The sequence below is a fragment of the Microcebus murinus genome, chromosome 4 (assembly GCF_040939455.1).
Source record: "Microcebus murinus isolate Inina chromosome 4, M.murinus_Inina_mat1.0, whole genome shotgun sequence".
Taxonomy (NCBI): Eukaryota; Metazoa; Chordata; class Mammalia; order Primates; family Cheirogaleidae; genus Microcebus; species Microcebus murinus.
In genome coordinates, this window is record NC_134107.1 from 33,880,706 (window position 1) to 33,906,404 (window position 25,699).

Genomic DNA, 25,699 nt, shown 5'->3' on the forward strand with positions numbered 1-25,699 from the left:
TATTCTGAAAATGATCCTGAAGGAATCTTTAAACAATTTTTTAAAGTTGCCCACTTGCCAACTACAGTTTTTATTTTATTTTACTTCTTCTGCCAACACTGCGCTCTTTTTGATTGCAAAAAAAAATTTAGTTCAAAACGTCTGTAGTTAGTTTTAAAATATTCCTGCAAGAATAATGGCATCATTTGGCTGTTCTCAGGATTTTCTCTCATGAAGATAAGGATTTCCACCTTTATAATTATAAAAACCCTTAATTTAAATAAGCATCTTTGGGTATCCTGTACTTTTAAGATTAACTGTATCTGCTTATAACTGATTCATTGGCTATGGTAGGGATCTTCTATATCTTCATTACTGTCGTCAGGTTTACTTTAGGGAGTCCCAGGGACATTAACACATTTATGATAACTTTTGATGATTTTCATGTTGTACATTTCCTTTAATATGTTAGCATTTCAACTTGTATCAGAAAGCCCATGTATTTACTGAATGAACAAATGCTTAAACCACCAATCCATATTCTTAATTTAAAATAAAATCTTAAAATTAACTCTATTTTTAAGAGTTTAATAAAAAAGAAAAAATTACAAAAAACAGTTTCCACTATTTTTACATTTTAAGGACTCATTATTAAATATATCAGCCATATCAACTACAGCAAGAATGAATTTGTTTAATAAGAAATTAAACACATAACAAACACATACACATACTGATTGATAAGGAAATAAACTATATTTTCAAAAAATATATTTAGTTTGGCAGATCTCCCTGAAAAATAACATGTTCTAGTCAGTCCCCTCCTCAAACTAGCAGTGAAAGCCTATGCCACTGGTGTAGTGTCTTGTTTTCACAGCATTAGCTATTCCCATTTACTCTGATGAGACTATCACCACCAGTGGGAGCCCAGTTACACAAAACCTCAACTTTTCTAATTATTCACAGCAAATAAGAATTTCCACTTTAGGATTTAATTTGGGTGGTTGGAGACAGAATGGTCCCATAGGCAAAAAAAATCATTCCCCTCAGTTAATATGCCTTGTGACTCACTTCTTAGGAGTACTAAGTTAAGAATCTGCCATTAAAAACAACAAAAAGTTGTTTTCAGATGGCTATTAATCTTCTATCCATCCACAAACATTAGTAAATTTTTATAAACCTTTAGGGAATTTGTATCCCCGGGTGAAAAATACAGTGCTGGGGTTAAGAGTATATAAAAATTAAAGGCAATAGTAAGATTTTCTTCATTTGCCCAGAGAAACTAGGAAGTATGGTACTCATGGCTTCCATTTAGAAAAGGGTGTTTTCCCAATTTGATGGTATCTAACCAGAAAAACTCAAGGAACTATCACAAAAACAGGGAAATTAAACTAGATTTAAGCTGTAATCTTTTAATACCAGAAAATTCTTTCCCTCCTAAGAGACAATCAAAAAGTGAGAGTAAAATAAAAATCAAGCCTCCAAGTAGAAGAGTATCATATTAAAAGCCCTGCTTTGACAGTTTATGATCCCATATAAAGAGAAAATAAAAATTCTAACAGGAATTCATCTCAACATAAAGAATGAAAAAAAGTATCCTCTTTGACTTTATTTACCATACTACACAGAGAGTATTGCAAAAACCAAAATAGTAAAAACAAAACAAAAAACCCCTTATGAAACCTTATGCACCTCACATCTAATTAGAATAGAAAACAACTGGAAATAAGTTGTACAGCGAGACATCAATAAAGCTTAGAATGAAACAAAAATATTCCAAACAGAAACACACATATATATGGAAAGCCAAGCTATTACTTCTTTTTCAAATTTCCAAATATCCTGAGGGTTTTTTCCTTATGTTATATTAATAGAAATTTCCGAATATTTTTCTTCACTGTAGTCAAGAGAAAAAAAAAAGTTCCAACCTTCATTCCAAGACATTTCTTCAAGATATATTTGAGCATCTACTGGCCCCATATTTCTTAGATCATCTTCTGTAAAATATAAAACAAGACATTTAATTTTGATACTTTAATTGCAACCATGAAGAATGTTGAGAAGGCAACTCCAGGTTGGTGACTATAATTCTAATTTATCATTTAAAAACTTACTTTAGTACTTTTGACAGAAGTGTTAAAGTTACCTGATGTCAGCTCACTGAAAAATTTAGAACATACCACTTCTTATAAACTTTAATAGTCAATGTCTGTCCCACTTTCATAAATATGCAACATGCAAAAGAATGAAGTTGATTTTGATGATTCTTTGCTATCAACTAGTGACCTCTATTTTGTAAGAGACAGGGAAATTTTTTGTCAAATAAAACATATCTGTAGTTAAGCAGGCAAAGGAAGTTAGGTAAACATAACTGTATCTGAACCTTAGTTACATTTTACTAGCTTTTTAACCTTAGGTGTATCAGTTTTTTCCATCCATCTCTAAGACAGGCATGAGCTCTTTCTCACCTACTTCATGAAGGTTGATGTTGACTGAATTGTGCCCCCCATAATTCACATGTTGATGCCCTAACCCACAATGTGACTGGACATGAAGACAGGCTTTTAAGAGGTAATGAAAGTTAAATGAGGTCATAAGAGTGGGGTCCTAATCCCTTAGGATTGGTGGCCTTATAAGAAGAGGAAAAGAGAAAGAGCTCTCCACACACAGAAGAAAGGCCATGTGAGGGCACATCACGGAGGAGGCTATCTATGAAGCCAGAAGAACCCTCATCAGACACTGAATCAACCAGCACCTCAATCTTGGACTTTCCAGCCTCGTGAACTGTGAGAAATACATTTTGTTTAAGCTACTGTTAGACTACAGTATTTTGTTATAGCAGCTCAAGCAGACTAATAGAAAGAAGGGTGTTCTTCCAATTAAATGAGATCAGGCTAAAGGTGCTTTAAAGAATAAAGTACTACCCAACTGTAAGGGGCTATCAGTCAGTCATTTGACTTTTAATTGGTTATAATAGAATAAGTAACTTAAAGTGAAAATTGTTTTAATATTTCAATAACTCCACAACACAAATATATTGTGTTGATGTTCTATTGTTGTTTCCTGGGCCAAAGTTTTTGCTAGAGATGGAAGGTCCAAGGAAGCCTATAATTCCACCTAAATTTACTATGAGTGTGGTCCAGGTAGTGGAAGCATAGACTCTCTTGCTTAAAACAAGTATTCTTTGGGACAAAGACGCAAATATAGATGCGGAGCACTTATCTTTTTAAAAGACATGCTATATTTCCTGTATGCTTGTATTGTTCTTCTAGAAGTCAATGCTTAAAAAAAAAAAAAAAAAAAAAACTATTAAAATCTACTCCCCACTCCAATGAAATTTTCTTTAGCTGTCTCACTAGTCTCTTGTTCACTTGCTAAGAATGCTTTTCTTTGTTCTGTGTGTGAATGCCTGCTATTTAATTATATTTAATAACTGCCTGTTCAAAATTTATTGGTGAGTTACATAATTTTAAAATAGATGAAAAGATTATACAATATTTTGAACTCACCATGGTTTTCTATTAAGTTATGTCAAATATTATACCACTCCATATTTACTGGGTACTAACAGTCTATTAGACTATTCCATAAAATTCAAAGGATGAAGACTTTGCCAGTGGTTGGAGATAGTTCCTCCATCTTCGTAATGCCCAGTGAAGTTTTTAACAGTACGCTAAGTAATTTCTAAGCAAAATAATTTCCACATTCTACATAAAGTATACTTGGCTGTATGTTATTCAGTTATTTCTAATTTTTTTCTGTATAAAACTTCATCTTCTTTATTTTGAATACTTTAATTTCAGAACAAAATAAACCAAAATGCAAAACATTCAATCCTCCTGTCAAATTAGGGAAGGAATGGGGCTTGAGGCCCTTGTTTCCTACCTTACACACAGGACAGGAGAGAAAAAGTAAAGAGTAGACATTAGCAGAGGAAGCCAGTTGGGGGGCAGCACCACTCATGGTGCTATGGGAGCCATGGGGACATTACACAGAAGGTACAAATTTATTCCTAATTTCAAAAAAAGTCTATCTGAAAGTCTCATGGATGGGAAAATAATCTTACCATGTTTTAATTTCTTACTCAGAAGGATCAGGGTAGCTTGCTAGGATTGGGAAATTAAACACTGTTTTAGGTTTGAGGAATGGGAGTAATTTGCATTTAACAGAGCTTGTTTAGGGGAAAAAACAGGTGTAATTAATTTACAATCAAATTGCTTATATCTAGGGTATCTTATAGATATATCTTAAGTAATTTTGAAATCAATTAAAGCAAATCAGACGAGGCAGAGATAATGACAAGATGAATCAGCTTTTTAAATCTAACCTAACTTGTAATTTATTAACAGTACAAAAAGATAATCCATCCATATATGTCCATTATGCCATTTTTATATAAAAATAATAAATGAGAAATAACTTGCAAACATAACTGCCAAGCAAGTCAGCTTCCTATTGTTCTGCTTCTCTACTGGGAAGCTACTGTTATACTCACACAGTTACTATTTCATGTGCAACCCTTTCTATTATTCCACCTACTCAAAAAAGTAGCTTTTACTTTATAATTTTTTCTTCTTTTTTATCTCTATGCACAGGAACTTTAGAGTAGCTACCTATTTCTTGGTTCAAATATTAACTTAGACCATATTTCATGGTAAATGGAAAGCAGAACACAAAAAATGGTTAGTCCTTTGCCTAACTAAGGTCAGAGTTAAAAGGAGGGTATTAAAATATTCTCATGTTCTGTGGCTGTCTAAACATGTGCATAGTGTGACCTGATTATTCAATACCAAGGGCACATAGTCCAATTTTCTGTGGGGCCTCTGGTTTTAAAAATCAGTATCTGACACAAAAGAGAACATACTGTATGAAATGTAACTGGCAAAATTACCCTAGGGTGTTGGGGGGAGGAAAGAGTGAATGGTGACTGGAAGAAGTCACAAGGGGCCTCCTGGTTAAATGGGTGTGTTCACTGTGAAAATCCATCAAGCTATATACACTTAGATTTGTGTACTACTCTGTATGGATATTGTACTTCAGTAAAAAGTTTTAAAGGTAAAGTGTTGAGAGTCTAAGGGTTACATTTTTTAATGGAAATAAGGAAAGAAAAATTAAGGGAATAAAGAGACTCTTAAGAAAATGTGCATTCTTTGAAAGTCAGTAATCTAACAACTTTTGAAAAAGGCTTGGGGTGATTAACTCAGGGGAAAATTGGATCCCTGGAGAACTGTATAATGAGCAGACAGGGTACATTCAAGTAAAAGGTAAATCTAAATGTGGGCGGTGGGGGGTGACCAAGATTCTTTGTTAAGAGGCAGGTGTCCAGGGATGGGCAATAGCAAATTCCTTCCCCCTGCAACCCAGCCCCACTACAATTACAAGGAAGGAGCACAAACAAATCAATGTGTTTTTTTTAGTTTTAAACAATGATCTCTGCTTGTCCACCATTGTGGTTATAATTAGAAAACTGAATTCTTCCCCATCCCCTAAAGTAACTCACAGGAACCCTATAATTAGCTTTGATAATTGTCTACTAATCAGGCATGGCATTTTCAAAACACTTAAGTTAGTTTTCTTTTGCAGTAATACATATTATAAATATTTTGCCCATTGTAATGAAACATTTTAATAGGTATCCAGAAACACAAATCCTATCTCAAAGTTCTCCTGTTAACATGACACTATTAAAAATGTTGAGAAAACAAACTAATTTTGAGAGGGAATTAAAGAAACAGATCCAAGATTCTAAACCTGGAATTTTTGCTACAGAATGGTAATAAGTATTAAAAAAAAATAGAAAGCAAGTGAGCGAGAGAACCCCAAAACAAAAAAAAACCAAAACCCACAGCCATTTGGAAAAAAGCATTGCCTGGCATTTGGTGTACTCCATCTTGAGTCCAATGACACTACATGATTCCTGATTCTTTTGAAGTAAATGGGTCCAACTTTTTCTAAGGGATCTAGGAACACTAAGGGCTGTTCACACCCTGTTCTATACTCAAAAGCTTAACCAAATATGGAGACAAGAAAAACTTCCAATTTACTTACATATAGAAATCAGTTCATTATAGTAAAAGAGTGGTTCTGGAGGAATAAAATTATAAAATCAAATAATTTATGTGCTTACTTGAAAAAGAATCTTTCAACCTTTAGAAGTATAGGCCCTTCTGACCTTGTGTTCTATTGGATTTGTCTGACAACAAGAGGTAAAAGAATTCTGTGGCTCCATTGTCTCAACAGTGGGATCTAAGAAAACACTGGCAAGACTCATCAGAGAGGTTTATGAGCCTGCAATTCAAAGAGATTAAAAGGAAAATCTACGGAGATTCTTTCACACTGAAGAATAACATTAAATAACTATTAGCAGCTTGGTTCAGTAAAGCTTACTAGAGCTCTCGCTGGGTCATTCACAACTTTCTAAAAGAGGAAAGGTTTTTTCAGCTCCATTTGGGAATCAATAAATATTTCTTACTTCTTACAAGACAATGGAATTCCAGTCTTTTAAAACTTCCTCTTAATGATAGTAAAATTTCTAAAACAACTCTTTGTTTAATGCCTAAATAATTACACTTCCTAATCCCAGGAAACCGTTTCTATCTGTAGCTACAATTTAAAAAAAAAAAAAGGTAAAAATAAAAAATAACAGCAACAAAAAGCTACAGGGGAGAGGAATTTAACTATATTCATTACAGCCAAGATATTTAGAAGTCTTATTCAACCCAATACTGGCCAAAAGATCAAGTCCATCTGCAGCTCTGTCCATGTTATTCATGTGTGGCAAAATCATGTTATTCACATGAACATCACATCCCCAAAATGTTGTCATTTAGCAAGCAGCCCACAGTATTTATTTTTATGGCATTTCAAATGCTTAAAAGTTTATTTAAAACTAAAGACATCTGTGTACATAAGTTAAAAGCAAACAGCAGTGTTTTCCTTTAGGTCTTATATTGTATCTTGCTGTCTTAAAACCAAGTAACTTAATTTTAAACGATCATCTTATTCTTAGAAATCATTTCACTATATGTAATTAAATTTTTCATATAGGAAGCAACTTGAAAGTAATCAGTTTTCTTGTCTTTAACATGTCTGTGCTCTTGGAAATGTCTCTACCTTGATAAGAGATTGAGAAGCAGGCAACATTTAATTAGAAACCTATTCATTAAGCCACAAAGCCCTATAATCTTTTCCCAGATGAAATTAAAGAGTCACAATTCCATACTGAAGAATAACTATAAACTTGGAGATTATGAACTTGAAGAACTGTGGAGCTTTTACAAACTGGCTATAAACTCAGTGCTCATGAAAGGTATCAAGTGAAACCCAGAAACTGAATTCCTTCTGCTTCACAGGTAAAGCACCAGTAGAAGTAGGCCTGGCCTCTTGTTTTGAACTTCAAAAATGCCTCATCCCTGATTATTTGGAACTGAAAATAGTAGATTGTGTACAATCTATAAAACTTGGAAGACTATCACAGTTATTCAAAGGTTTTTTTTTTCTTTGAATCTCCCTCTATCACTTACTAGCTATGTGCCCTTAGTCAAATTACTTAGCCTATCTGAGCCTTAGACTCAACTCTTTAGGAAATAGATATTAATATCTTCCTCACAAAGCTGCTAAATAATATTTAAAAGACAATTACCGCAGTCCTAGTGCTTGGTAAATGACAGCTATTTTAACTGTTATTATCTCATGTTTGTGTTGAACTGTCTATACCAGACCAAAAGAAAATTACTAAAAACCAATCTATTATTGGGGGCGGGGGTAAGCTTCAAGTACCACAGAATAGAAAGGCAGCAACTCTTGACTTTGGACTTACAACAGTGTTATGAAGTTTCATGTACTTTGCTATGTAGGGCCCATCAAAATTGACCAATTATTATCGAAGCCATAGTCTATACAGTTTTTTAGTCCTTCCAAAGTATCAAACACAGAACCAAAAGATAGGAACTGGAGAAAAAAAATTTCAAAATAATTAAATTTGTGAATTAAATTTAGAAGGTAGAAATAAATGATGATGGACTAAAATATCAGGAAAGGCTTTAGAGTGTGGTGGGGAGTAGGGGTAGGGGAAATGGAATGACTTGAGTTGGATCTGAACAAAGAATAAGAATCAGAAGGGGAGGGTGGTTCTGAGTAAAGATAAACAGCATAAGCAGATATGTCTGGGAGCCCCTAACTGAACCAGAGGAGAGAAAATTCACATTAGGTTTGCAATAGGTAATGAAGTTGGAAAAAGTAACAGGTGCAAGCTTAAAAGCTTCTGTCCCATTTAAATTCCAGGTGAATGGGTAAGTGTTGTGTTGGGAGGGAACAGAGTTATTATATAAAGGTTCCTAAATAGAGGAGTGAGAATAAAGAAAGCTAGATCAATCAAAATGTAAAGGACTGTGGGAGAAGGCGGCAGTAGAGAATGGAAGGCCAATTAGCAGCTTTGGAAATAATCTGGGTATGTGTTATAATCTAGGGATGGACTACTGTGGTAGCTGTGAGAATAAAAAGATCAAGTAGGAAAAAAACATTAAAAAAGAAGAAATGTCAACTGACATTTCTAATTCATTGATTGTAAATAGAGCAAAGTAGAAGTAACCAGAGTGTAATATGAAACCAAGGTTTCAAGTCTGATGGAAAAAACAAGCAATGAAAAAGGTGACCCAAGTCCTGATTTTGGACCTACTGATTTCAACTGAGTCAAATAACCAAGTAGAAATTGGAAGAAAAGTCAAAGCTGGAAACAAAAACTTGCTAAAATCCTACACTTCTCCATTATTAAATCAGAACTCCCAACTGTGTTTAAGTAATATATGAGAATTACAACTATAATCTTGTCCATAGGTTTCTATAGCATTATTTGAAACTAGCCAAATTTTTATTCAAAATCAATGAGAAATGATCTTAAAATACATTTTCATTGCAAAAACAGTTATTTGCATTCAAGTAAAAGTAATAAAAAATGTGAATAGTCATTTTCTGTGACAAATAAGTTGAGGCAGGGGGACTCTCACAGAAAGTTTTATCTATACTCACTTCTCCCTCTCAAGATAAAGCCAGTCCCGGACTGTCTAGATGGATTTTCTGCATCATTTCACATACTTACTTTTCTCAGAAATAGTCACCAAAATAACATACCCCCTGATGCTTATCTTCAAGTTTTACCCGAAGCAAATTTTTACAGCCAATTTTAAAATTCCTAAAATCAAATGGAAATACTAATATGATCATGAATGGAAACCCTAATCTGACAAATTCAAGTATTTTGTAAGAGTCAGCTTTAGGACATAATTTACACAAACATCATCTGGCCTTAAGTCATTATTCCTAACAGTTAACCCAAATTCATATTATCTACATTTAAAAGTGTATTATTTCTCTTTTTATGGAGTTAATCGGTCTTTAACATGCTTTTCAGGAAGGATTCTTATTTTAAGAAATTACATGTTGATTTAGTTATCTGACACATAAATGCCGGTGGGATTTTAAGATATGTTCCTCATTTGATCCAAGATTTATTTGCTTATCTTCCATTCCCAAAAATTTATCCTAACAAAGGGACCAAGTGAATTGTGTAACAGAACACCAGAAATGACCTCCTGTATCTAGTTAAGGAGAGTAGCTGATTAGCTTTGAGCAAAGGCACACTCACAATGTCTGGCCCGGCTCCCTTTGAACCAGGCTGTTTTGTACTTGGTCAATTGTGTAGAGTGAAGGTTCCACATCGCCAAAATAATTCATTAATAAGGAACCAAGATATAGCTCAAAATAATATATCAACAAGGATTCCAAACAAAACCCACTTAATTTTTTAAACATTACTTAATCTAATTAACTTTATTTGAAGGTTTGTTCCTCTTCAGGTCACAGAGAAGCAACTTAACTCATAAGCTGTGTCATTCAATAGAGCCACTGAGACATCAGAGATCTATCTGTATGACTGTCACATTACAAAGCTATTGAATCATGATCCCTATTACTTTCCCATGATATACTTCTGATGTGTTTTTAATATGCTTAATAAATAAGAAAACTCCCCCACAAGATTTATAAAGGCACCCAAATCTACCCAACAGATACTATTTATGTGAATATTTTATAAATCCTGTAAGGGTTTTCCAAAGTGCTCATTTGGTTGAAATGCAAAGCCTAGTCTTGAATAACTACATGCCTTTCGGGGGAAACACTAGAGGCAGCCTTTGGAAGCATCCTTAGAAACAGTAAGGTAAATATGCCAACTGGAACTAATTGATTAAATTCACTACTTAACTTGCTTTCAAAATGTACAATCTCTGGGAACTGATTATTACTCATCCTTTTCTTAGATTTGCTTTACTTCAGCATGGCCAACATTGCCCTAAAATGTCAACTAGGAATACAAAAGTAGAAATGAAGGAGAAAAAAATGTACGTGCTTTAGGTTATCTGCCTTAGATTATTACTTTTAATTTATAATAAAGTACTCATTTGATAATTTCTTTCGAGAAGCACAGAAATATGGGTGACAAGGGCTTCTTTAAATTATCTGTTACATAAATATATATCTGTGGGCAATACTGAAGAGGCTTTTCTTACAACAGAGCACCAACTTTGAGCTGTGAAATACGAGAAAGTATTCAAGATCAGCCAATAAAGCTCCTTCTGCCTCCTTCCCATGTATTACAGAGTTCAAATTTATTTTACAGTGCAAGTTAATAGTAAGCAGGAAACAAACATATTTAAAGCACACCCTATGAAAAGAAAGTTTTACAAAGAACTAGCACCACATACAAAAAGAGTTTTGTGTAACAAAGCTATTTCCATGTCCCCAGGGGGTGACCCAGAAAAAAAGTGTGCTTTGACCTGGTTATAACAAAGTCTCTCTCTCTTGGTAACCTATCCTGGTCTTTAACAAATTATCTCTCTCAAAGGTTTTCCTTCTATCATATCTAAATCCTCACTGCTAGAAGTTCAAGTTCATTTCCTTTTTTCTAAGAAGCGACTTATTGAAGATGAGTCAAGAAGAAAAACTAATAACAGTATTCAAAATAAATAACAAAAGTATGTTTATTAAGAGACTTTTGAAAAATAGCTCTGGTATGAAAGGTTTAAAAATAACAAGCTTTATTTGGATAAGAGATGCTTCTCTTTCTTATCTAAACAACAAGCCCATCTCCATTTAAAACTGAAACAAAGCATTCTCACTATTTGGAACCTCTAGTAAAGAAGGAAATTACTTAGCACTTAGATCTAAGGTACTAAAGTGTCATGAAAAGTTGTATTTCTACTGTCCTTCTACAAAAGCTCAATTCAATAATCAGCCACCTGAAAAATTTGCAGAACAAACTCATATAAATTCCAAGCTATTTATCTGAAATCAAGAATCAGGCCCAATTCTCACTTTATTTGGTTTGTCTAAACTTCACTGTGACCTCATCAATGATCTACAATAGTCCCCTGTGATATAGTAGGCCACAGGTGCTTCCATTAAGAGCTTAAAACCGTGGATTCAAAGCTCAAAAGAAATCCACAGTTCCAAGGACTTCTCAAAGACAATGAGAAAGGCTTGAATTTGTTGATTATTTGTTCTAATATCTCTTAAAGCTTCCTTCATGCAATTCTATGCTCACTTTTAACCCGTTTCCTATTTCTTTCCATTTCTGGTCTATCCCACCCATAGCTTCTTAAGAGAAAATATTTTATGATTCCTGATCCCTCCCTACCTCTTTCTCTTTAGACAGCAGGCTTCTAGTCAATTTCACTTATATGTTCTTAATAGTACACAGGCTGTGGAGTGGCAAAAATGCAGAGTGACATTGAAAATACATACCTACACTCTTTAGGGTACAGTTTTGTGTCAATTATTCTTATCTTAAGCAAACCGGCACCCCATATAGTAAAGACCAGTAAAGATGTGCAAAAACAACATGAGAGAATCATCTCCAGAAGAGCTTGGTCACTTTAGGAACACAGATTTCTTCTGACACACAACACATTCATGTGCATTAGTTTCAATACTTTCATAGAAATTATATCATGTGAACTAAGGTTAGAAAGATATATCTATGGATAGAGCTTATCATCAAATGAAGCCAACTCTACATTCTTTTGCCAGAAGTACAAAAACATCATAAAAGAAATACATTAAAAAGATGCTCACATATGTACCAAATAGAACCCAATACTCAAGCTATATCTGAAAATTAATGCAAATTATTTGCAAAGTTATATTCAGGTTCTTAATGTTAAAAAAAAAAAAAGCTCATCAGTCTTTAAAAAAGTAGAAAGGCCTTAGAGCTGATCAGTACAATGAATAAGTCACTAGTAATAACAAATACTCCAGTATACAAACAAATAGTTCATTAAGTGTTTTCACACAAAGGTATCACACATAGCCTATAAAAATGCTTAATTTTATTGGTAAAACTCCTTCTGAAAATAAATATGAATGTTCTACAAATATCATTGGCTTTATACTATAATGTTGTGTTTTAAAAATAAAGCTTTGCTTCTCAAATCAAACTTTTATAACTTTAGTAACAGAAGCCTTAAAATCCTTTTGTGAGGTTTGTTGGTGTGCCAGTGTAAGGCATGAAAGGGGATTCAACAGTCAACTACAGAGACAGTCAGCTTTTATCAAGACATCCTATCAATGCTGAGCCTGATGTGCTATTGGAGAGAGCAATTGAGTGTTTTCCCCACAGGCTGTAACTGATTATTGACTCCCCCCATTAGCATGTGGGGTACATATTGAAGGTTCAAATAGAAAGCTGAGGGACTCCTGTCCCAAGGCCAGTGCTGAAAGACAGCCTATCACTTCTTGTAACTGCAGTCCATGTGTGACAAACCTGACCTACATTTCTTCCTTTCTTTCTCACAACAGCTTGTCACTGTTTTAACAAGCTATTTTCTAAAAAGCATAAAAGAAATGACTTTTAAAATTTCTTGGTAATGTGCATTCCTGAAATATCATTCATAACAATCTCATAAGAAATAGATCATTCTGGAGATAATCATGAAATGTAGCCTAAAACAAGCTTAAAGACAGGAGAGTGCTTTATGTTATAATCCTATATAGTATCTTCATTTACATAGTCAATTTATACAGTAGACAGTCTTAAAAGTACAATTAAAAACTTAAAACATACATAATTAAATTTAACAAAAAGAAGTTTTTAAACATATAAAGTATATTAATTAGGAATGTGTAATTAAACATTTTTCAGTAGTTATAAAAAGTAGCTTTCAAGGCTTCACAAGAAGCCACATCCTAGTAGTTTTGTTAACTTCTCAATGGATACACAATAATCATTACTAAGAATAGGGCATAATTAAAAACAATGATGGAGGGGAGGAATAAAGGCGGCAATAATAACTTGGTGTAAATGCAGGGAAAAGCTCCCCAGGACTGGCTGCAGATTGTGCTTCAAAGAGTTGCTGACGTGCTGTGCCTCACACCTCAAGTACCTACCATGCCGCTGCAGGTCATACTCCTTTTTCGTTTCTTCATTCCCTAGAATTTTCCATGCCTGATCAATTTCAATGAACTTCTGGATACATTTCTCCACTGTTCCTGCTGGTACATCTGTACTTTGTTTATCTGGATGATACTGCCAATCAAAAATAAGGGGGGTGGTGAATAGAGAGAGTTGAGTGGAGGTAAGGAAAAAAAAATTATAAATCTGAGCTTTAGTTAAGAGAGAAGGTAATGAGAAGATGAAAACTAAGATGCCAAGGCAATGAGACAACAGTGTTGGGCACAGGAGACAACTGCCAGGTTAATTAGACCACTGGAGTAGCTATAAATTCACCAGTGACATGATCTGTCACAACGTGCAAAGACAGCATTTTCTGGATAATTTGCTCATGGAATCATTGGTCTCATGGACAATTTACCTAGAGAGGATGACTAACACAAATAGAAATAAGTACGTGCACACAAGCAGGACATGAAAAAGGAAGAGCACAAACTATGCAGAGTATGAAGCTTATATAATGTGCTTGGCTGGAGATATCATTATAAAATGGACTACTAGGGTTTTTCTTATGAGACTGGATTATATAATCATTTAAAATAAAAATTTATCTAATTATAAAACTGGTTATTCTAGGCCAGATTTGTAGGAAACAACTTTAAAGAACTCAAAATATTTGAAAATAAGTTAATTCATTAAAGAATCTTTCTTATGTCAGTTTTCTAAATATAACACATTTTTAAGCATGTTTTCAATATGCAGGAATTTCTTTATACTATTTGGTCAAAATAAGAAAGTTTTATGCCAATTCTCAGATGCTAATGTAAATGTAGTTTATGAATAGGAATCTACCAAGTATCAATTTGATTATCTCCTTCCTTCCTTTTCTTCTATGTTCTCTGTGGTTCTCCCTCTCCTTTTTATCTAATAGTTCTGAAAGAATCAATATGTCATTTTCTTTTCAGCAGTCTCTCAACAAACAAATGAAGAAAGATTATCTACATTTAAAGACATTTCATTCAAATAATCCATGGCTAACAGTAGCAGATATTCGGATATATATTTTTTTACTCTCAAGTAAATAAAGATCCATTTTAGTATTTACATAGAATTTTCAACCAGTAATGACTCTGAAAGTTTTATCTAATATACTATGGAATATATTTCAATTTCCAAAGTAAACTTAGGAAGTTCCTTTGAGCATAGAATAGTTTTTCTTTTTCTTTCTTACTCTCTTCTTCCAAGTTTTTGCAACAAAACAGGCAAATATCCATATTCACATTGCATGACACATCAATGTGGTTGGTTCATATACTCATCAACTAATGGTATAATCATTTCAATTCTTTCATTGACTGCTTTACATACATTAAAAAAGCACAAAAAATTTTAAGTACCATGTCATTTATTATCTAAGTTGCTAAGGCCACAGTGACTCAGTAAATTGTGGAAAGTACCAGGAAGCCAAATGACTTCAGTTCTCAACACAGAATTCAGAAAATATGTAAGTTTTTAATTATATTGTGAACTATTGCCTTCAACAGTAGATTCACTTTCATGATGAACTTCACATTGCTGAAGAGCTCACTAGCAAGGCAAAAACCATCCTGATATCTGGTTACACAGAACTAGTAAGCAACATATATGCTGGGAGAAAGATTATACAGCAAACAATGAGAATTAGGCTTTCAATTTCCCTTTGGCAAGCTACCTCTTTTCCTATGCCAAATCTATCAGTTATCAACAAGTTAACATTTAGATATTTAAATGAATTAATATAATGACTGAAGAAATGAAAAGAAAACTAAGGCTTACTGTTTCTTCTTCTTTGGCCATGATTTATCAAATGATGCTCATAAAAGTTATTCCCATACTGAGGTTTTAGCAATCTCTACAAGGGATATTCAAGCAATATCCCAAAGCCAAACTGGAGTTGGCCGCATTAAAGTTCTCTAGGTGACCCATTCCTCTAACAATTATTGAAGATTTGTATAACAAGCTTGGTATGATTCCATGTTAATATATTACAAGTAACATATTCAAATATGACAGCATACATTTAAAATACATTTACATGTTAACTCGTAATCTCTATATGTCACAAGCATTAAGTAAGATTCTGGAGAAATCATTCTAAACTTCTAGCTATAAAGTAGGAATAAAGATTGATTAAAAGATAGGTAATTACTAATAGGCCACTACAGAAAGTCTATCTGGTACAATGAATGGAACAGGTTAGGCCTGATCATGCACCAACCTGACCAAGAAAGCCCTAAAAAACCAGGAATTCGTGCCTGGTTGCCCCAAACTAAAAACTGTCCCAAAATTTTATTATGGGTCACATAAAAGATCTATGATAGTCAAAGTACAATTCAATCTCTTTTCCTAATTTGGTATTTTCCTGATTACTATTTGAAATAAGTAGCTCACCACCTGAGGCTTTTTAAGTTACTCAACTGTGCTACTAGAATTCAATATCATTCCATAACATCCACTTAATGGGTACATTCCATTAAAAAAATGGCAATTATAGCAAGAAACTCCAGAACTGTGAAAGAATAAATTTCCCTTGTTTTAAACCACTAAATTTGTGGTAGTTTATTTTCACAGCCATAAGTAATTAAAATATATCTATGGTTCAAAACTAGAATACCACAGACACTAAAACTTTTTAAGAAATTTCAATTACAAGAGCTACTAATAAAATGGTGTCAATATTATACACATTCTCAACTTTAAAATCTGAAATGACTCCATTGAATTAAATGGGAAAACAAACCCCTAATCCTAGGTTTCAAGACCTTCTGAACCCAAAGTGAATGTCAATTTTTTTCTTACTATTTCTAAATATGAGACTTCTTGTGGGAGGAAGGTTCAATCATTCATTAATCACCCTAAAGACTAAAGTCATTTTTCTCTTGTTGGCAAAGTTTTATTCCTTGCCCTTAATTTCCTTTAATGCCCACTAGCCAAATCTTCCCATTCTTGAGAGCCCAAAGCTATTCCCACTTCATTCATTCACTTATCAAATGAAAGACAGATGTAATCTAAAACATTCTATATTCCAAGGGTTTACTATTAATATCTAATTGAGGAACCAGGAACAACCATTAAAAAAAAATAGCATGGACTTCCTTATAGTCACAGAAAAATACCAGCTGAATCTCACAAACAGGGAGTTCTGAGGACATTTACCAGTCAAGTGGAAGAAATACTGATACCCCTAAGTCAATAAAATAGGTATGTTCTAAAATTAATGCTGAAATGTTTATTTATTTGAAATAACTTCCACTTTCTTTCAGAATACATTGGAATACATTTTGCTAGAGTTAGAAGAACTTAGTCTCTTCAAAGCAATGAACTCAAAATTAAGAAAACAGCAAATCTTGCAACAATTAGAAAATGAAGACATTACTATTAACAATAGTATAAAAAAGAAATATTAATACTTTAGAATAAGGCAAATGGAACATATGTAAGACTTCACTGAAAACTATAAAACCCTACTAAGAGAAATCAAAGAAGACCTAAACAAATGGAAAAAAATTAACTTTTTTGTGGATGGGAAGATGCATGTCCATTTTCCCTAAACTGATACATTAATGCAATCCCTATCAAAACCCCAACAGCAATCAAGACTGTTGTACTGGAATAGAGATATACAAATAGAGCAATGGAACATGTATGGTCAATTGACTTTCAACAAAGGTGACAAAGCAATTCAATGAGGAAAGGAAAGTATTTATATAACAAATGGTTTTGAAATAACTGGATATCTATGTGGAAAAAAATCTCAATCCTTATCTCATTCCATACATAAAAATTAATTTAGGATGAATCATAGACATAAATATAAAACACAGAACCATAAAGCTTCTAGAAGAAAACACAAGAATATATCTTTGCCCCTTACAGTAGGCACAGATTGTTTTGGCAGCAAAAAGTATAACCTAAACAACAGAAAATTGATAAATTGAACTTCACCAAATTTTAAAATCTTCTGCTCAAAGACACCACTAAGAAAATGAATAAACAATCCACAGACTGGGGAAAAACATCAGCTGTATATATCTCTAACAAAACACTTGTATCCAGAATACACACACACAAAAATCCTATAAATTGATAAAAACAGAAACTAAAAATCGGGAAAAAGTTGAACAAACTCTTTTCCAAAGAAAACTGATGAACAATGTGTACATGAATCTGTGCTCAAGCTTTTTTATTAGTCATTAAGAAAATGCAAATTAAAATCACAGTGAAATATTACTACACATCTAATAGACTGGCTAAAATTAAAAAAAGCCTGGTAATACAAAATGTTGGTGAGAAAATGAAATAACTGGAACTCTGATATACTCCTGGCAGGAAACTACTTGGTAGTTGCTTATAAAGTTACACATACATCTACTCCATAATTAAGAAATTCCATTTCTGGATATCTACCTAAGAGAAATAAAACATAAAAGGTCTAACAGAAGAATGGATAAACAATTGTATTAAATCCATATAAAGGAATACTATTCAACAATAAAAAAGAAAAATACTATGATATACTCAACAACACAAATGAGTATCTAAAACATTATGTTAAGCAAAAGAAGAAGAAAAAGAGCACATAGTGTATGACTATATTGATATGAAATTCAAATTTAGGCAAATCTAACCTACAGTGTAGAAATCAAAATTGGTTTCTAGGTGAGAAAGGGGGTTGGGAATTAAGGAAGTAGGTACAAGGGAACTTTCTGGAGTAATCAAAATGTTCTGTATCTTGTTTGGGATGGTGGTTACATAGTATCAAAACTCACCAAACTGAACATTTAAGATCTGTGCATTTTTTATCTGTTGACCATATCTCAATAGAAATATACTTTCAGATGTGTTTAAATTTAAAAAAGGGAATTTAGCAAATCTTTCTAAGCCATAAGGAAAAATGGGAAATTTCTTCCAATATTAATAGAGAGAAAAGTACAATAAAAACATAGAAAGTTAATGAAAAAACTAATATGAATTAGCTAAAAGTTTGAATTGACCAGTTTATGGAAATATAGTTTTAATACTTTTGAGGAAATCTGCCAACTCTAATAACATAAAAACATTTTAAAAAGTTAAGTGTTGGCCAAGCATGGTGCCTCATGCCTGTAATCCAAGCACTTTGGGTGGCCAAGACGGGAGGATCACTTGAGGCCAGAGGTTCAAGATCAGCTTGGGCAACATAGCAAGGCTCCTGTCTCTACTAAATAAATAAATAACTAGCTGGGCATGATGTCATGTGTCTGTTATCTCAGATACTTGGGAGGATGAGACAGGAGGATCATTTGAGCCCAAGAGTTTGAGGTTGCAGTGAGCTTTGATAGCATACTGTACTACACCCTGGGTGACAAAGTGAGATGCTGTCTCTTACCAAAAAAAAAATGTTGCTGAATTGAAAGCCAAAAAATATCCAAAATTAAAATACCATAAATATGTCACAATACTAAAAATACTAAGACAGTGATAGTATCTCTGTGGTTAAAGGTGTCTATTTTCAAAGTTTTAGCAAACTGTTATTTTCCTAGTCTCAAATGACTTTACACTTATTTATAACCTTATGAACTAAGTAACTTCTTTACATTTGGGAGAAATTTTTCAATTACATAAATTTATGCTCTTCTTTAAATTTCCAAGCCATTTAGTGAGAATAAGAAAAACTAACACAAATAAAAGATTAAGAAACTGTCTTGATATGAAAATAGGAGCATTCATGATACTACAGCAGATATACAGAAAATGATGTAAATATTTTATCAGGATTGGTATACGTTATCTGTTTCTTAACTAATTATCTAATTGATAACTAATGCTTTAATTATGAAATTTTAATTCTCATTAGCTGAGATTTTATGACAATAGGCTATCCAATATGGAACACTTTATTTTGATTTTAAATTCTCTCTACATATTAAGTCTAAGTGCTTTCTAAATTACTAATTCTGGAGTGACTGTCACAATGTACCACCCCAGTACTACTCAAAATGTGGTCCTCAGATTTGCAGCATCAGCATCATCTGAGAGCGTTTTAGAAATACCAATTCTTGAGTCTCATCCCAAACCTTCAGAGGGGGACTACAGAATTTGTGTTTCACCAAAACCATAATTATTGTCCATGCTAAAGTTTGAAAAAGAACAGTGTTAGCTTCTACTGCTTAAAACATGGAATTTAAGTGTAAGTCAGAAAATCAGCACTTCATAAAAATTTTCCCATGACAGATTTGTCCCTCCAAGTATGTATACCAAAAATAGAAACAGAGAAAAATAAATGCTGAATGGGTGGCACTGTTCAACCTTAACACCATAATGAAAATTACATTGTCTTCCAAGTCAGAAATTTTTTGATACCTTTTGTCCACTAATGATAAATGTCAACCTCTTCATTCCATTGTTTGTACTAATATCAACTTCACTGATGAAGAGGCTGATGAAATCTGAAAAATATAGTACCAGTGGTTCTTTAACCTGTTGACTTTTTTTTTTTTAAAGAGAGGACATAATTTGTATTAGGCTTCAGCTACTGAACACTAATAGTGTCCACTGATAGGTTTAGTACAGAGACAAATGTTTTTCAACTAAAAGAGAAAAAATTGAAATCAATGTATAAATTGTGAAAATAGGATAATACAGTATAAAAATTCTAACAACATCTAAAAGGTTTTAGTGAAAATTTACATATTTAACTCCAAATGACCTTTTTGATGGGCTAAGCAACATATAAAGTTGAAATTAAATGGTATTTCTTTAAAGTAAATGCATAAGGGAGTTTTATGGTAAACTGTCCATATACATTAATCCTTTACTACCTACTTGTGATTATGCTGTTTTGATTTATAAAATATTGACTGCAAATAAGAAGTTACAATCAACTATAAAAAGGGCTCTGGGAAAATTTGATTAAATGAAAATCCTCGAATAGGTTGGTATTCTTTGATCAATGTGGCTCCTGGAGATATAGTTCTTTGGTTTTTGTCTGTGTGTTAAAGATGAGTTTAGTACCAAAAATAGGATGCTGGCTCTCTTTTTCTAGTTTCAAACTTTCTTGAATTCTAGAATCAAATATCAAAATACCTTCTAAAAGTTATCTTGTCAGCACTACAAGTTCAACATGTTCAATATCCAAATTATTATCCAGATTCTAAAATTAGTTCCTCCTTCTGCTGAACAGCTTGTTCTGTTAAAAGCATTAGTATACTCAATAAATGCTGAACGAATGGATGAAAGGGGAAAAAATTTCATGATAATCCGGGCTACCAGTATTATGATAACCTCCCCGTCCCCCATCCCATAAACTGCTAAATCCTCTAGGATTCCACCTACACAGTGTCCTTTCTATTACCAGTGTCAAATCTAGTTCAACTAGCATTAACTCCTACCTGATCTTCTGCAGTCATCTTAATAGCCTTTCAATCCACTTCACCTGCTTCCAAAGTCACTTGCCTTAAAACTCTAACCATGTCATTCCCAAGCTCATAAATTTTAAATGGCAATCTACTGCATAATGAATTATAATCATATTCTTTATCCTTAACAAGTCCTACAATAGAAGAAGCCCAACCTACCATTCAGCTTTATCTATTACAAGTATTATAGATGGAGAATACAAACACTGTATCTTAACTACTGTATCCATGTAGAGATAAACACAGTGCCTCTTTGCGTAAGGATCCTCTATAAATATCTGTGTATTTAACTTGTATGTGTAACACTTTCCCCAAAAACACAAAATCTAAAACATACCCACAAAAAGAGGGACAAATTTTAGGTTTGATCTGAAATTTTGCGCTTTGGTGTCTTTTCTCTCACACATACTCGTTCCTAGTGAACAAGTACTTACTATTATCATTCCATTAAGGTGGCAGTATGAACTAATATGAGATGAGAATGTGCTTCAGCCCAACGGTCATTCTTCAAATACTTTTCAAACTGAGGAACAAGATACAGAACAAACAAACCCTAAGAGGAATGCATTCATAAAAGAGTATACCTGAAAACACTGGATTTGTAGCTGCTATGATTTGAATAATTGTTCTCTACAAAACTCATGTTTGAAATTTGATTGCCACTGTAACAGTATTAGGAAGTGGGACCTTGAAAGGTTATTGGCCATGACTGCTCTGCCGTCATGAATGGATTAATGCTGTTATTTCAGAAGTAGGTTCCCTACGGAAGGGCGAGTTCAGATACCTTTTGTGTGAGCACTCACCCACCCCACACCCTGACCTTCAGCCTTCAGACATGTGACAAAAAGACTCTTGACAGATACCAGCCTCTTAATTTTAGACTTTTGAGCATATGGAACTGTGAGCCAATAAATTTTTGTTTATTATACATTATCCAGTCTGTGGTAATCTGTTACAGCAGCACAAAAATGACCAAGACAGTAGCTGTGGTTATGAGACTTAAATATGAACAAGGCCACATCCTTTAAAAAAATCCTAATGTCTTTCTCTACCTTCTAGTCTTCCAGAAATTGTTTATGTTTCACATATTAATTCTGTACTGCTAAAAGGTGGAAAAAAGGGTCATAACAACAGATCTTATCAGTATCTCAACAAAAAGAAGCTGGATGATGTTTTTGTTTGTTTTTGTGCCAATGATTCTGGGGAGAGTCTCATTCAAGTACTGTCTTGCCAAGCTGCAATATGACCACAGTTAAATTTCTATGATATCATAGTGGATACACATTCCAAACAGATTATAATGCAGAAATACCACTGAGGAATCTCAAAGTGCAGCACACACATAAACATTGAATAAAAGCTTATTATGAGTCATTTTTATTTAGAGTTCTCATGCTTTTATGGGTCTAGTCATCAATATATAATATTTTGAGGCACTCATGACCTCTAAAGATAATAAAAACTTACTTCTTTGGACATCTGTTGTCAAATAAAATGGGAAAACTCAATTTGAGAGAATTATATGAGTTAATTAGGCATTAGTAAATCTCATCACAATATCAGACTAGAACAGCATTTCCCAATATTTTTCCTGATGAAGAATTTGCTTTTGATTTACCAAAGTAGTAAATATAGGCTCTATTAAAATATTTCACAAATACCAGTAGATTCTTACTCTTTTGATAATTTTGTAAAAACCAAGGACCCTCTCCCCCAAAATGCTTATCACATCCCTAACTTCTCTCCTCTCAAAACAAGACAAAAAACCAACCAACCAAACAAACAAAATAACAACAGTTTAGCTACTAAATAATTCCAAATAACTCCATCTCTTTGCTCTTATTTTTCAAACACTGTGTGACAATGTAAAATAGATATTTCATCTTTGACCTGTTTCCTGATATACAATTCCTAAGATCTTTAGAATTTCTAAAGGGATGTTTTTGTTTGTTTGTTTGTTTTTGTATGCTCATGAGTTGATTAAGGCTGGCAGCCTCTGGGTAGCTGTAGGATGGAGGTAGGTCACCAGAAAACCAAGGCATGATTAGAGGGTTAGGATTTTCAGCCCTAGCCCCACCAACCTCCAGAGAGGCAGAGGAGCTGAAGGTGAAACTAATCACCAATGGCCCAGTGATTTGGTCAATTATGCCTATGTAATGGAGGCTCCATAAAAATCCAAAGGACTGGGTTCAGAGAACTTCCTCATAGCTGAACACATGCAAGTTCCTGGAAAGTGGCAAGACCAGAGAGGGCGTGGAAGCTTTGCACTCCTTCCTCCATACTTGTATTCTTTGTAACACCCTTTATAATGTGTATAACTGGTAATTTGTTTCCCTGAGTCCTATGAGCCACTCTAGCAAATTAATTGAACCCAAGGAGGTGGTCCTAGAAACCTCAATTTATAACTGGTCAGTTAGAAGCACAGGTAAAACAACCTGGGCCTTATGACTGACATCAGAAGTGAGGGGCAGTCTTGTGGGACTGGGCCCTCACCTGTGAAATCTGATACTATCTCCTTCCAAAGAGATTATGTCAGAATTGAATTGAATTAAAGGACACCTAGTTGGTGTCCACTGCAGAATTGCTTGCTTGCTTGGTGTGTGGGGAAAATCCGCAGACATTTTGTTTTGGAAGTCTTTTGTGGTGTAAGAGCAGAGGAAAAACAGTTTATGTTTTTTTCACTCACCTATGACAGCCATCTTGCCCCTTACCAACACTTCCTAAATCTTCCCCTTTTCATCTACTTCTTTCACATAGCAGCTTCTCAATCCCTTCTCATGCTTTTCTCTTCCAATCTTCTCTCAAAACTCCTCCAAAATATCTCCCAGATGCCAAGAGGTCTTGCAGTGCTGAAGTGCACTGGTCTGGGGTCCTGAGCAGCTACTAAAAGGGCCAGGGCTCATTTCCATGGCTTTGCTTCCCTTCCACATCTGAAATAGGTAGGAAGCCTAAATTTTTGCCTCTCAGGCCCCCTATGCTGTGGTGTCACACTGCCACCACCAACTAGAAAGCAAGACCCAAGTGTGGCTGGAAGGAAAGAGTTCATGGGCATGAGTACTCCCCACCACTGGGTCCCTGAGGTTTCTAAAGGAAAGGATGCAGACAATGGAATCTCTCTTAGCCAACTGGTAAGGAACTATGACTGTGGGAGAGAAGTTTCCCTCTGCCATTTTGCACTGCAAAGGACTTCCATAATAAGTCTATACGGAAGAATCTACCTGGGAAGGAAATGGATGAGTAAGCCGGAAAAGGGTATACGATCACCTTGTCTAATATTCTTCAGCTACAAGTAGTCTTCCTACATGGTCCTGGTTACTATAATTGGCAATTATTATTATCTCCCCAAATTTATAACAGAGGGTGGGGGATACTGTCCTTGGATTATCAATTAGAACAGATGGCATAATCATTGACATAATATAATGATATACCAGAGCAGTTCCATAACATTATAATGCAGCTGAAAAATTCCTATCACCTAGTGATGTCATAGCTGTCATAACACCATAGTGCAATGCATTAGTCGTTTGTGGTGATGTTAGTGTAAACAAACCTACTTTATAAACTTTAAAAGTAAAAAAGTTACAGTAAGCTAAGGTTAATTTATTATTGAAGGAAGAAAAATTTTTATAAATTTAGTGTAACCTAAATGTATAGTGTTTATAGAGTCTGCAATAGTGTACAGTAATATCCTAGGCCTTCGCATTCACTTACCACTCACTCTCTGACTCACCCAGAGGAACTTTCAGTCCTGCAAGCTCCATTCATGGTAAGTGCCCTATAGAGGTGTACTATTTCTTATCTTTTATAGTGCATTTTTACTGTACCTTTTCTACGTTTAGGCATGTTTAGATACACAAATACCACTGTGTTACAACTGCCTACAGTATTCAGTACAGATACATATTGTACAGGTTTGTAGCCTAGGAGCAAAAGCTGCTATATCATCTATCCTAGGTGTGTAGTAGGTTATATACATATACACCATATATAGATGGCCTGTGTAAGTACACTCTATGAGGTTTGCACAAGGATGAAATTACCTAAAGACACATTTCTCAGAACATAACCCTGTCATGAAGTGATGCATTACTTTATATATTAAAAAAAATATGCTCTCCTAGCACTCACAATTTGGCTCTATATAACTGCAGCCCTTACTAAGCAATCATTGTGAATAGTCCTAGAAATTATTTATAATAGAATTATTTATAATAGAATCGTATATATAACATAGTCCCATGGTCCCCAGAGAGAGTCTTCAGTGTGATTACATGGCCTGCCACGTTGACAAAATAACATGCAGGGATGTATGTACATTTGGTCTACCAGAATCTTTAATGATTGCCTCCATTCTCCAAAAGAGCCATTTTAACACCATTAATATTTTTTAAGAGACCTCCTGGTCTTCTGAAAATATTTTTAAATCTTCTGCTAAATGTCACTATAATCTTGACTGCCTTTGAGAACAAATTAAGAGACTCATTCTGAGATTACTGGTAGCTCCAAGAAAAAGGAGACAAAGAGGAGGAGAAAAACAAAGAAAAGGAAGTGAGGGAGGAGTGGGCAGGAGATGGGAGAGGCAGGCAGAGGAAAGGGAAGAGAAAAAGAAAGGGGAGACAGTGGAAGATGGGGATGAGAGGACAGAGGAAGAAGAGGAAAAGGAAGGATAAAGAAAAACAGAGAAGAAACTAAAGGAAAACAAAGCTATACAATCTTTATGGGAGGTATTGATGTTTTCCAAATAAAGAATTAAGAAGTAGATCTGCAGGAAATGGATTTACAGAAAAGAAGAAATGTAAAAGAAAGATATGTGATTGAATTCAATCCATGGCAATACACA

General features: G+C 34.1%; 1 protein-coding gene across 2 annotated transcripts in view; it reads right to left on the reverse strand.

Annotated features, from left to right (window-relative positions):
- DNAJC24 (DnaJ heat shock protein family (Hsp40) member C24) overlaps positions 1 to 25,699 on the reverse strand; it is a 62,817-nt gene that overhangs the window by 4,087 nt on the left and 33,031 nt on the right. For both annotated transcript variants that reach the window (XM_012785888.2, XM_012785892.2), the window contains exons 3-4: positions 13,420 to 13,558; positions 1,908 to 1,976 (exon numbers count right to left, since the gene is read on the reverse strand). In XM_012785888.2, the coding sequence (XP_012641342.2) occupies positions 1,908 to 1,976; positions 13,420 to 13,558 (208 nt within the window). The remainder of the gene's footprint in view (positions 1 to 1,907; positions 1,977 to 13,419; positions 13,559 to 25,699) is intronic.